General features: G+C 47.5%; 2 protein-coding genes across 2 annotated transcripts; one reads left to right on the forward strand and one right to left on the reverse strand.

Annotated features, from left to right (window-relative positions):
* Positions 1-387: 387 nt before the first annotated feature.
* Positions 388-2,514, forward strand: LOC115331401. The gene has a single exon (XM_040214801.1). It carries the CDS (start codon positions 388-390, stop codon positions 2,512-2,514), a length of 2,127 nt encoding a protein of 708 aa, XP_040070735.1.
* A 7,214-nt stretch (positions 2,515-9,728) lies between these two features.
* LOC8025617 (zinc finger protein Xfin) lies at positions 9,729-12,033 on the reverse strand. Its single transcript, XM_040214797.1, has one exon. The coding sequence runs from the start codon at positions 12,005-12,007 to the stop codon at positions 9,794-9,796; it is 2,214 nt and encodes a 737-aa protein (XP_040070731.1). The 5' UTR covers positions 12,008-12,033; the 3' UTR covers positions 9,729-9,793.
* Positions 12,034-13,877: the final 1,844 nt, after the last annotated feature.

The following is a 13,877-nucleotide window of genomic DNA, read 5'->3' on the forward strand; positions in this document are numbered from 1 at the left end:
CGAAAGACTGTTTTCCAATCTAGCGAAGTCTAAACCTTTTTGAAGAAACTTCGAAACCATGCTTTGCCACGTTCCGTTCTCATTAATAACCGTGGGGAACGGCATTTCCGGCTTGTGGTCCTTTAAGAAGAATTTTAAACTTAAAGTGCTTCTCGGCTGATTCAGGACTTTCCTGGCTAAGGTCTCTAAACCCTCGTCTTTAAGTGTAGCTGAGATGTCCTTCCTTAATTTTCCCAACTTGCCTTGCCATGCCATGAATACCGAGTCCAATGCCTCTGTTGAGTTTTTTTCAGAAACCGCCAATGGAAGGACGGCAAACATACCGCTCTTATCGGTATGTTTGCCGTCCAACACTAATCTTCGTCGCACATACCAGTTTCGTTCAAAATGCTGTCTTCTTCCTGTGTCCCACAATCGAAACCTCTGGTGGTTCCTGTAGGTTCCAGGAAGGTGGTTCCAGGAAGAAGACAGCATTTTGAACGAAACTGGTATGTGCGACGAAGATTAGTGTTGGACGCTTTAAAAAGGTCGAATGTTGGGTTTGGAAATAGTTGTAGTTTTGTGAATGGTGACCAATCCGCTGGGGCTCGGAGGTGCGGTATTGTGAATCCTTGTAAAGTCGCATTTTCAGAGAGGACGGAGGATTTGTTGAGAGGAGGACCGAAGTTTTGTGTAAATGTAAAACCGTCGAGAGTAGATGTTTTTTCCGCGATCCAGACAATTGCTAGAAAAGTAGGGTTAGACGAAAGGGTTGCTTTTGTGGACTACGCGGTCAGTAGAATGGAAAGAGTAGTGGATGATTCGTATAAAAAGGACAGGAGGAATTTTCAGGCTATCACGGAAGTAAGAAAGGACTTTAAATCTAGATCACTGGAATTGTTACAGACCGATAAGAGCGGTATGTTTGCCGTCCTTCCATTGGCGGTTTTTGAAAAAAAGTCAACAGAGGCATTGGACTCGGCATTCATGGCATGGCAAGGCAAGTTGGGAAAATTAAGGAAGGACATCTCAGCTACACTTAAAGACGAGGGTTTAGAGACCTTAGCCAGGAAAGTCCTGAATCAGCCGAGAAGCACTTTAAGTTTAAAATTCTTCTTAAAGGACCACAAGCCGGAAATGCCGTTCCGCACGGTTATTAATGAGAACGGAACGTGGCAAAGCATGGTTTCGAAGTTTCTTCAAAAAGGTTTAGACTTCGCTAGATTGGAAAACAGTCTTTCGTCAAGAAACTCAGACGATTTTGTTCAGATTTTAGATGCTCACCATGGGAGGCAATGCTCGTTGATCTCGATGGACATTAAAGATCTGTACTATTCTCTTGAAAAGCAGCTGTTGATGAGTAGGGTTAGAGAGGCTTTGGAGCGTAATTTGGTAAAATTTCAATCAGGTACGGGGATTCCGGCAGATAGTTTTTTAGCGATCCTGGATCTTTATCTTAAAGCCACGGTAGTGGAGTTCAAGGAACGCATGTGGATTCAAAAGAAGGGTGTGTGTATTGGGTCTGCGGTGGCACCTATTTTGGCAGAAATTTATTTAAACTCTTTGGATAACGCGATCTCGGAAAGGCTGGCAGTTTGGGGGTCGGGTGAAGTTTTAGTGAGAAGGTATGTTGATGACATTGTGGTCATGAGCTTTCATGGGAAGGATACGGGAGCAATAGAGAGTCCGGTGAGAGCCTCAGCACCGGAACTTACCTTTACTGTTGAAGGGCCAGACAGAGGAGTTTTGCAGTTTTTAGATTTACGTATTCACGTGCAAGAAGGAGTGTGCTGGGAGTACGGAAAAGAATCGGCAAAGCCAGTTTTAAGTAGAAGAAGCTGCCATTCAAAGACTGTGAAGGCTGGGGTGGTCAAATCAATAATCGGAAACGCTCTAAAGAAGTCATGTCTTCATTATGTAGGCCAAGCCCTCAAAAGGCAGTGGGTGAGGTTAGAGGATGCGGGTTATGATAAAGTTTTCATCACGAGGCAGCTCTCCCCAAGTTTCGGCTCGAGAAATGGAACAACGAGAGAAAGAAGTAAAAAGGTTGCCGTAGTCCCGTACTACCACAGTGTTTCGCATAACCTTAAAGCGAGTGCTCACAGATTTGGAGTTGACGTAGTGTTTTCATCTGATTACAAATTAAACAGGATGACTCCGTTCTTTGCACCTCCAAAGGCATGCAGAAGGCAACATCAGGACACGTCAGTGGCTTGCAAAGGAGGTGTAGTCTATGAGATACCCTTAGCATGTGGTTTTAGATATGTGGGGCAAACTTCGCGGTGCGTGAATGACAGACTGACCGAGCATAAAAGAAATGTAAAAAACGGGGCACCGAACTCGGAGATCGCCAAGCACGTGTCTGAGTGCAACAATTGTAAGGTGTTTTGGTCGGAAACGGAGGTAATACATCGAGAGGAAAATGAGATAAAAAGGGTACTGAAGGAAACAGTCCGAATTAAGTCGATGGGAAATTGTATTAGCCAGCCATCAATGCATCTAGGAGAAAGCTCAAGAAAATTCCTCAAGATGTAAACCCCCCGGTTTTTTTTTTTTTATTTAGCTATCCAGCACTGTGTGCGCTGCCTACAAAGATGCAGTACAGGTGCAGGACATATTGTTTGTTCTGGTATTCCTTGTTACTTCTTTCAAGTGTGTAGTTGAGGTTGGAACTTTTGCATTCTCCCCTTTGTGTATTTTGGTTCATGATTACCCTCTTCCGCTTTCCTTCAATGTGTAGTGCGGGTTAGAATGACCGGTTGCCGGTTTTTTTTTTTTTTTTTTTTTGCTTTACGGTGATTAGGTACCGGCTAGTTTAATGGTTTGTTGCTTGGCTTTGTGTAATTAGGTCTTGTATGCCCTCTTTCCCTTTGGTTCCGTGTGTTTGCGGGTTTGAAAAAAACCTTTTAACGGTTCTTTGTTGACTTTGTGTGGTCAGAGGCTTATCTTGTCCTTTTGTCTGGCTGAAAGATTTTTCTTTTGTAATGTTTTGGGCCTTGTCTGGCTTAGTGTATTCCGGGTGTTATGTTGTCATTGGTCGACTTGGTTGGTGGTGTGTGGACGTGGTGTGTATAAAAGTGCATACGATGGAATAAAATCCTTAGCTGTGTTTGAGACGTCGCCTCCTTGTGGCCTCTTTTCTTCTCGTCCCTTTTCCGAAATACCCCAGTCTCGGGTTAAACAAAACTATGGTTAACTTCCACCAGCTCGCCTGCACCCTTACAATTTTTTCACTAACAATGATGCCGCCTTTCGCAGGCAAACGTCACGGCTTCAACAACACTAATGTGGTCAACTCTATGCCTCATTCGGATATCCTTCAGACATCTCTCGTGCATGGAGAATGGCACAAACACTTTCATCGTCAAAGGCGCCAACACACCCGATTGCGGGCCTGGCAGTCGCTCTTGGACTTACCATGCAGGAAGCAGCGGAACTGACGGCAGACACATTCTCAGCTCTGATACCACTTTCTTCATGCTACCAAGGCGACCACAACATCACTACCAACACCTGCTGCTCGACTCCTCTTTCTATCGAATCAGATTTGACGTTCTCGAAACTTGAATTCGCGCTGCGTCACTGCCAAAAGAAAAGCGCTCCGGGACCCGACGGGATAACGCGTCAGGCACTCAGAAACCTTGACACCTCCCAGTACTCTACTAGAGTCCCTCAACACCATCTGGTGCAGAGCTGAGATTCCGGAGGCAGGGCTGACGTCTACGTGCCTATACCCAAAGCAGGAAAACCAATAAACCAACCAGATTCCTATCGGCCAATATCTCTCACCAGCTGTGTTGGGACCAGGCTCGTCTTAGGAAGACTCACTTGGTGTACCTAGATACTCTGCGCACACTTCCCACTGAGCTCTGTGGATTTCGCGCAAAACATTGTACCGCTGACGCAATCGGTGATATCGCGTCTACATTGGAGTAAGCTCGCCTCCCATCAGAGAGTGTACTGTGTGTTCCTGGACATATACCCAAGGCGTTTGACGCTCTTTCGCACGCAACGATCCTCTGGCAGCTACAGCATTTTGGTATCACCGGTAGGCTCTACAATTACATGTCTGCCTTCCTTAAGAACAGATGGTTTTCCGTGAGTCACTGAAGGGGTTCCACAGGGCAGTGTTCTGATAGCCATTCTTTTTCAACCTTGCAATGGCCGCTCTCCCACAAACTCTGACGTCATTCATCAAATGCTTTCCAACAATTCACATCGCCATATATGCGGATGACAAGGCACTATGGTGCGTGTGGCACCCTCAAAAGTTACGAAGAGCATTGGTTCGAAGTTGCAGAATGCTCTTGATATATTGTTGTCGAGGTTATAGACTCATTTGGACTTACTCTATTCGTCTCAATGACAGCTTTCTTGGATTATCGTCCTAACGGCGCCCCTGGCAGACCCCCGTTGCTAATGCGCCAAAAATCAACAACACACCTTTACTGCAAGTCACGCACGACCCACTGGTACTTAGGTGTCCTGCTAGACAACCATGTAACCTGGCGCCCCGAAGCAACTTTGCCTCCTCACGCAATGTAATCTCATCATCAACATCATACACGATACTTTCGTCGGAAAAACTTCGGAACCTCTCCACAAGGCCTCCTAGCACTGTACCGCGGGCTCATCCTTTCACTGATATTTTATGCTGTACCACCCTTACAAATACGGAGACCTCAAATGCAACGGCTGGAACGATTCCACCAATATGTCCTCAGATTATGCGGTTTTCCGAAAATGTGGCTACACTTGTGGAGGCACGGCCAACAACCATCTCGCTTCCTGCAAGAGAACGAGCAGTGCGGCACAAAGTTGTACGACTGCATGAAGCCCCTTCAGCAGCATCGTATACCTGCTCAAGCTTCTTTCCCGAAGAACATCCCACCTTGGAGCGATTGTAGCGGAATTTAAGCTACAGATTGGACCCCTTAAAGGGATACTGGGAAAGGAATTTAGTTTCCATAATAAGTGGCGCACGTTCTTCTATGAGCCAGCAGCCGCCGGTGTGCGCGAGCGCACGCAACAAAAATGACGTCAAAGACCTCCATTCGCGGTTAAGATGACAATGAAATGTATGGGCTTCGGGCCAAAGGAGAAATAAAGACAAGTTTTTCATCTACACAGTGGTGTCTGGTGTAAAAGGTAAGCGATTAATTGGTCTAACAAGAACGTAGCTTTCACTTGCAGAGATGAAAAGCTGTCTTTATTCTCCCTTGGCCCGAAGCCCGCGCACACCGGCGGCTGCTGGCTCGTGAGTCGTGGAAAGAACGTGCGCCACTTATTACGGGCACTAAATTCTTTGGTTCAGTATCCCTTTAAACGACACTTCCCACCACCGCCGCCACACGCACTACTCTCCCACCGTTAGACATCACGGGCACCCTCCCATGTCTACAGCAAAAAAGATCGATATCCTAGCTCCTTAGTGGCTCGATCGATCGTCGTAGACGAGATCGACACAAGGTATACCAATTGGTTGCACTTTTTTACAGGTGGGTTAACCAGCCCCGAGACGGCGACGTCCACAGCAGCCTTTGTGATTCCATCGATTGAAGTGCAGCGGGCTGGGAGGCTTAACTTTTGGACTACATCAACGACAGCTGAGTTTGTAGCCACTTGTAAGGCTCTTGGAGCATTAATCGAGCTTCAGCCTAGAGCGGCTGTAATTCTTAGATTCTCGCGGTGCCTTTTGTCAGTTGGAAAATCTGGAAAACCCTTGGCACAAGAGGCTGCTCATAAAGCCCGCAAAATCGAAGCGAAAAGCTGGCGTCTAGCCTTCCAGTGGATTCCCTCCCACTGCGGCATCAAAGGCAACAAAAAAGCCGTTTTTTGTTGTTGCTTTTTGCCTCAGAGGCTTATCGTCAAAACGTCCCAAGTTTTCTTTTTTTTTATTTATTATTGCAAGATTCAGCGAGGCCAGACGACTCGTACATATATTGAGAGGATGCGACACCCCCACAGCGGAGTCGACGCGAGTAACCCCCCTCCTCTCGTCCCGGAGTCCAAGCTCAACCGAAGAGTATCTTGCCTCCTTCACCGTTTACGAGCTCGATGTCCCTTCACAAGACCCTCCCCAAGATTTCACGAGAAAATAGATCCCTACTGCGACATTTGCAAGATTCTAGAGGACACGAACACGTACTCTGGGCATGTCCAAAATATGATAGCGCTACAACCACACTTCACAACACTCTACAGACTGCTAAGGCAACGGTTACGACGTACCACCAACTAATCTTCCCGACTGGAGGAAAGCGACGCGTCGAACTTACAAAGTCTTGCTAGAGTTCCTTCAAAAGGGACCGGCAGCCAGAACTTGGTTGTATGAGCTTCTGCCTTTTGGCTGCCTCAGGCTCTCTGCTGTATGAAAGCTAAGCCAATATACTCCTTTGAACCTTTGAATTCGACTCTGATCTTGGCACCTTTCACGTCGTGACTTTTGATGTAGCCCGTCAATCTCCATGAGAGACAACTTCGACTGAACTGAACGCGCCAAACCATAGCTACGATGTGGATGCCAATGTATGACACCAGTGAAATAGTACTCCGACAAACTTCGTGCTTAGGGAGTGAGGTTTTTCTTTTCTTTTTCCATGTCTTTCCGTACGTGTCTACATCGACGTACAGGTAAACAAACCCGGCAGGAGACATCTAACGTACCCCTACAAAACACACATTTCCTCAAACCAATGCAGTTAGTTATTATTACACGCATCGCCAAAATCTCCTCACCCACCCAGCACCTCTCGTCTTTAACTCGCTTTCTTCGCCCGTGCGAGTCTTTTCCTAGTCAGGAGAGAATATTTCCGCACGGGCATTTCCCTTTTTCCTGTAAGTAACAATGCAACATATATAGTACCATACATTTTTACTGAAAGGAAAATTTGTTACATTAACGCTCACTTATTTATTTATTTTTAGTTTGCGCTGTGTTTGCGTGCGAAATCCTGCTCTGGAGGAATGCATTCCACTCAGATCCGTATATGTAGAAGTTTGGCCATTCGTTGGGAAGTGTAGGAGACAAATGAGGAGGCGCCATTGGCCGAAAGCGGGCTGGGCGTGTTCCAGGGCGTCTTCAGAAATTCGAATGTGACCAACCAGAAGCCGGAAATAATACCCTGGCAGTGGTCACGAGAAACAAACCTGATAACTGCATTGGAGTAACTCTCGATGGCTGAAAATATGGTACACGTGATGTTTCAATCACGCTCATCCGAAATGATGGTGCAAGAGTGCGACTAGCGGAACGATCGACATAATCCGTACGCCAAGCGCCGAGGGCCGGGAATCTACCGTCCGAGCGGTCACACTCTGTCCGCGCAAAACAGAGTTGAGCGGCGCATTCGTTTCTTACATCTTTCTGCATGATCATAATCAAAACAACACGTGCACCCTATTTTCAACCACCAAGAGTTACTCCATTTCCACTCTTACGCGCTTATTAAAACCACATACGAACATAGACCTTGGATCAGAACTGTTTCTGGCTACCACCGCTAGGGGATTCTTTTCGGCTTCTGGTTGTTCAAGAGAGCGTGCCAAGCCCTCTTTCCGAGTCTGCCGCACGCCCTAGCTCTGCCCGCGCCTCCCATTGACCAAACTCTCTACATATACGGCTCCGATTCCACTTAGCATACGGGTGTGCTGCGGTGAAGGAACTGGTCACCCGCTAAAAGGAGAAGCCAAAGAATTCAATCATATCCAGCGAAGTTCTCGCTTCACTGCAGCGCACCAAAGCGTGGCGAGAAGCGCACTTGACGAAGCTAACTAACCTGCCAGAACAGAGTCCAGACCAGGGGTTTCCCCAGGAATTGAAATCAGGGGGGGTGTCTAAATTTTTTTTTGGGGGGTTAAAGGGGGGTGGGTGGGGGGGGGGGGGGGGGGGGGGGGGGCATTGCGAATATAGGAGTCGTTGTGAATTAAGGGGGTGCCTTCGGAAAAACGAGGGCTAGGGGGGGTCTAGGGAAATCCCTGGTCCAGACCACAAATGAGAAATATTGGGAGACTTCCGAGGGTATCGTCAGTGTTTGGCACAGATATCAAATCGACTAATAAGTTACTTGAGGCGATAATCGAAGGCTCGGTAAATTTGCACTATACTGCGTAACGATCCGTGCTGGCGCAAAATTCTCAGAATTTGACGAAATGTAGAAGGGTAAGCACTTTGGCGCAGCAACCACTTCACTACAATCTACAAAATCGAAGTGGCTCAGCACTAACGTGAATTCCTGCGCGTAATCTTCACACGCATTCGGTACGCCGACGGTGAACAGTCAAATCGTGCTACAAAATGAACAGAAGTTGTGCACATGATGCGATGCAATTAGGTAGCAGACAACGCATCCGCCAACGCGCGGATGGAAGAGCGGAGCAACGAGTTGAAGGCTACCTAATGGCAGCCGCGTCACGCGACTCCAAGATGGCAGCGCTCATGCGACGGAGGATGAAATAATGTTTAGTCTCCATATTTTTAGCCACCAGGGGCACTAAAGGCCCGTTCACACTTGCGACAGTCGCTGGAGCGACTAGACTTTGGTCGCGGAGCGACCAACACAGGTCGCTAGCGAGCGGTTTTGGGCAGTCACTCCCTGACCGACTTTTCAAGTCGCAAAAACGAGTCGCTGGACGGCGGAGCCAATCAGTCTCGTCGGAAGTGATGCGCGCCTTTGTTTACACCCGGCACTGCTTCCCGCGGGAAATAGCGCTGCGCGCACAGCGGCGATGAAATATCTATTTGATCATCTGATAGGCACGTAATTGTATCTAAAGAGCTTAACTCACTCTCTGTAGTAGTCCAGATCGCGCGCTCGAAGCTCAGGAAGGAGGCGGCTCGTGTGGCCGGCGACTTCGCGAGAGCGCAAGCACGGACGCACCCACTATCGCCGCTTCTTTCTTGTTGGTATCCCTGTCGTCAGCGCAGACAACACTACAGACGACAAGATGGCTACAACCTCTACCTCTTCGCTCAATCCGTCATAGAGATCCATTACAGCACAGCGAAGGGAACCAAAAGCGACGGCTGGGTGCAAACGAAAACGAACGGGCGTGAAGACGACGCTGGTGGTCGCCAGTCGACGAAAACAAACGGGCGTGAAGACGACACTAGTGGTCGCCAGTCGCTCCAGCGACTGTCGCGAGTGTGAACGGGCCCTAAACTCGTCATATACAAAGTCGGAGCCGAAAGTTCGTGGAGAGAAGATTGGACGCTGGCGACACAAGCGCGAAGTCATCGTCCTGATGGTCCAATCGGTGCACTCCGTGAACTTCGGCCCATACTTTGCTTTTGACGAGTTTAGAGCACCAGGACTGCACAGGTAGCGAAATAACAGCCTGCTTGTTATGGTTAGTGGGAACGCCGGGGACAGACCAGCCTGCAACTCAGTGAGTCTGCTCGAGAAACCTAGGTGCAGCCTCTTGGAGGTACAGAAAGCGTGTAAAGCAGTAGCCGAGGTCGAGACAGGCAGAGTTTATAGATCCTTTCTGCGCTTCGATAACTATCAGATGCACGGTTTTTGCGCCAGAGGAGCACGAATATCTTCGAAGTTCTGAAACGATCTGTCACATTTTTTTCTTCTACCCTTTACTTTTTGAAATTTGGGTTTTTGCTCTACCAATCTAAGCCTAATTAAATCACACTATGGTAAGCTTCCACCCACTGCTCGACTGTTTTGGCATTTTGTTTCCTTGTAGTGTTCAGTCAGAGGAGCTTTTTTATTATTATTATTGCAACCACTGTTACAAGGTGAAAGCGTTAAGTGTTTACCAATATTAGTTTATTAAATATCAAGCTGCAAAAAGCATTACGACACTACCACTTGTTACGCAATTTTTTTTCCAAAACGATTGGCTGAAGTTTAAGGACACCAGCAAGTTGACAATAAGGAATTCTTCCATCGCCTTTTGGAAGACGAACAAAGAGATTTTTGTAGTCAACAGGTTCAATCTCCCTGCCATAATAGGAAATGGTCAATTTCCATGGCTCAGGAACATCATCCTCAGAGTCACTGCTAACCACAATTCGACGACAATATTTCCGGCGGCGCAACACGGGGCTTGTGTCCGTTTTATTTTCAGCTGGGGAATCCCTTTTCTCCACACTGTCATTTTTGCCGGGAACTTCCAGGTAGCAACCAGAATCGGCAGAGCGCTCAAGGAGCTCGTCAACATTGGCGACATCCTCCAACTTTGCCATATCCATTCTTTTTATTGCCAAAGGTAGGCCCGGATGAATGGTGTTGATGTGGGAGATGACATGTTTAAGTACTTTGTAGCTTTTGTAGCAATGGCCACAGAATATATGCATGGATACATTGCCTGCATCTGCTGGATGGTTAGCAAGTTTCTTCGAAGATCTGTTGTTGTCCTTGGCAGTGCTGTGGCTGGAAGCACTATCCCTGTTGCATTCAACGGAATGATCTGTCCTTTTCATAGTTTTGGTCTTCTTATGTACAAGCTGTTGTGGCTCTTCCTGAAAACCCGAAAGAATGCTTGGACTGACCTCAGAAAAATTGTTGTGCTCATAGCTCTTCACAGAGGCCAGCCTCCCTGGATGATGCTTCTCATGATGATGTAACAACAGTTTGCCACTCTTGTAGCCCTTTTCACAGTGGCCACAAAAAAACTTAACACCATGACCAAAGGACATATGTCGAAAATAATCCTGGGACTGCATTGCCTTCTGGTAACACATCCTACAAGTGTATAATTTCTTAGTTTCTGTTTCGTCAATTTCCTGGGCACTACCACAGGTTTCATTTGAATTATCAGTACCATCTTCAGGGCATGGGAGTTCCTTTGCTTGTGGTGGTATAGCTTCTTCTGACTTACCATGTACCTCAATCTCCTCTGATTCAAAGCTTTGGTGAACATGCATGATGTGGTCATCAATGGCCTGCTGGGTCTTGGACACAAATATACACTTCTTGTAAGGACAGCGTGCAAGTTCAGTGTGAGCATCCACAATGTGTAGACAGAGGTCCTCCCAGGGTACATTTCTGAGCTGGCAACACAGTGGGCAGGAGAGCTCCAACTCTGTTGGGTGGTCTTTAGTAAGGTGGCTCAAAAGGACCTCTGCAGTGGGAAACGTCTGTGTGCATTCCCCAAGGCCACAGAGCACAGGGCTCGGAAGTTCCTGCTGATATTCGGAAGCCGACTCAACGGTTTCATTCAATGTTGCAATGGGCTGAGCAGGGCAGGAAACTGGAGGTGATGGAATAGCCGCATGACTGGGAGCCTTAGACAGGCCCTGAACTCTCTTGAACACCTCAACTGCTTCACTGCTACGAAGAAGGACTTTGAATGGCTTATCAGCGTGCTCCTCGGCAACATGTACAAGCACATCCCATGCAGTCTCCCGCCCAAAGTTGCAGTGGAGGCACTGAACAAAGTGAAATGAGTGGACAGCCGCATAGTGTTGGACGAGACTGTTAGGACTTTTTACCATCCCGAGGCAAAGGTGGCAGGTATACTGCTGGTAGCATGAATGCTTTTCAGAAAGATGCTTCACAAACACCTCTGGGCTTAAGCAATGAAATGAACAACCTTCAACACATCTATAAAACTTGGTAGTTAAATCCACTTGAGAGATGGGCTCAACTGCACTGGGTGCCACTGCTTTGCACAAGTACCAACGAACCAGCCTCGACCTATGTACCACCAAGGTATGGACGATGACGTGCATCTTGGAGCAGGATCGGTAGAAGCACAACGGGCACTGGAAATCACAGGAGCCGTGCACTGTTACCATGTGCTTCACGAGGGAAGATTCGCTGACAATCAGTTTGCTGCAGTAGCTGCAGCTGAATGTTCGTTCTGGGTGGACTGCCAGGTGCGCCCAAAACAGGTCACTGTCGTCCGTGCTGTAGTCACACAATGACTCCATGCACTTAAAGAAGTGGATGATTTTGACTGGCTCTAGCTGCCTGGAGAAAGCTGCCAGGGTCTTGGGCAACTTCGATGTGGTCAGCAAGTCCAGCATCAACTGCTTGGTCTGGAGAGACTGCACAATGTCCAGCGAGCTCATTTTTGCACCACACCTTCTCCTGGGCAGAACCTAGAGAAAAACAGATTGGCAGCTTAGTGTGTGCAAATACTGTTGGTTTGCAGTCTCAAACAGAAGTTAAAACTTGTGCGAAGCAGCGACTCAGTACAATAGATGGATAGATTGATTTATGTCCACGCCTGCCAACAGCCAAGTGGCCTGGGCAGCAGTGCATGGTTGTGACACTGCAGGCAGGTGCAGTCAACTTATGAAGAGCATTCCGCACCCAAAGATATACTCTTAAGGGATATCTTACTGCATGACTGCAATTATTCAACAAAACCTGGGAACCAGAAAGCTGTGCTTAGCCATCCCACCTACCTATCTCAAAGTATTCCAATCTTTATTAACACAAAGCCTTTGTTCTACGTGTAGGCATATACGTGCCCTATTGGGGAGGAGGAGCGACCGTGACACCCCAAGCGGTTAACTTTAGAACTACGCGGATGGGGACAACAAATACAATGAATGACTCAACGCTCGGCCGACATAACCGAACGCGGCGTCAGCGTTTGGCTGGAGTTCGTGTTCTCAGGTGAGGGGGAGAAGGGGCTCTTTTATTTCAACTCCGGCCTGCATGAACAACGCAGCATGTACGATCCCAGCGCAGCACAAAAGCCAAAGTGGGTCAAGCTCGCATTCTCCGAGGATAGATCCGGCACTTAACGTCGCTTCGTCGATTGTTAGTATTTTTTACATTAAACTGTGCCCTGCGCTCTATTGTAGAAGATGACATAGACATGCCCATAAGGCCTGTTGGTATGTGCACAGGCCTTGTGTTGAGTAAACACCGAGCTGTGGGGAAACAAATGGGTCAGAGCGCCCCCAATATTTCGATCTTCTGCCCAATATGGTCCGTTATCACGAAGAGTGAGGACCATCCCAGACCAAGGAGGTCAAGACAGCATGGGAATGGCAGGGAAGTACTAACCAGCAAGGAAAACCATAAGACACCTACAAGGTAGAATCTAAAGTTTTGGGACTGGGTCCATAAGTTCAAAGATTGTTAAGAGCTACAAAGCTGAAACATTATCCGTCAAAATAAGACACCCTTGTAACAAGGAATATCCAAGAGGGTGTAGAGCTTATTGAAACACTCTTGTAACACATTCCTTGCCATGTCTTTCAATTTGAACCGAGATGCGTTCATCACAGTTTCTGTGCTCTAAGAGCAACAATCCTGAAGCAGCGTGCTAGCTCAGAAAACAGGTAGAAGTTACGGAGGGGGAGGAGGAGACGGGGGGGGGGGGGGGGGGGGGATTACATGCCTGCACAGGGGAATTATGTTGCAATAAAATTGAAGAATTACTGCGGACAGACCTCGTCCTCTATGCTTTTTGTAACTCACAGTTTTGCCAGTGATATGTTTAGATTTGATTGGTTTATATGACTACTTTGGGGCCTCACGTCATGTGATATCAAGAATTAAAATGACACCGCCCCACCATGCTGGCATTTTTAATGGAACAAGAAAGAAATCGCACTGTCGTTTCCAAAAATTTTGTTTCTGGGCGTTTATTTTTGGCGGGATGACCCGTGGGATGGGGAGGTCTCGACATGTTATCAGACTAACCATATTGCGGCTGCCTGGAACTTCTTCGATGAATGGAGATATTGGCCACTCTAAAATGCAGCTGGTTACTAACGGTAATGAAGTAAGCGCTGATTCAGTGTTTGCCGTAGCACACTGGCATCGTGCTCCGCGCGTGCCTTTCCTTGACTCGCGGAAATCGGGGGACTTGCACTCAAAGACAACTAATGATATGAAGGACGCTCCCAGCAAAATGCCTCAGTTGAATTTCAAGCCTGCAGATCATAGATCTGTTAGCCCACAGGCTACCTCGGAGTTATA

Source organism: Ixodes scapularis, unplaced genomic scaffold (genome assembly GCF_016920785.2).
Source record: "Ixodes scapularis isolate PalLabHiFi unplaced genomic scaffold, ASM1692078v2 PGA_scaffold1__304_contigs__length_218370807, whole genome shotgun sequence".
Classification (NCBI taxonomy): Eukaryota; Metazoa; Arthropoda; class Arachnida; order Ixodida; family Ixodidae; genus Ixodes; species Ixodes scapularis.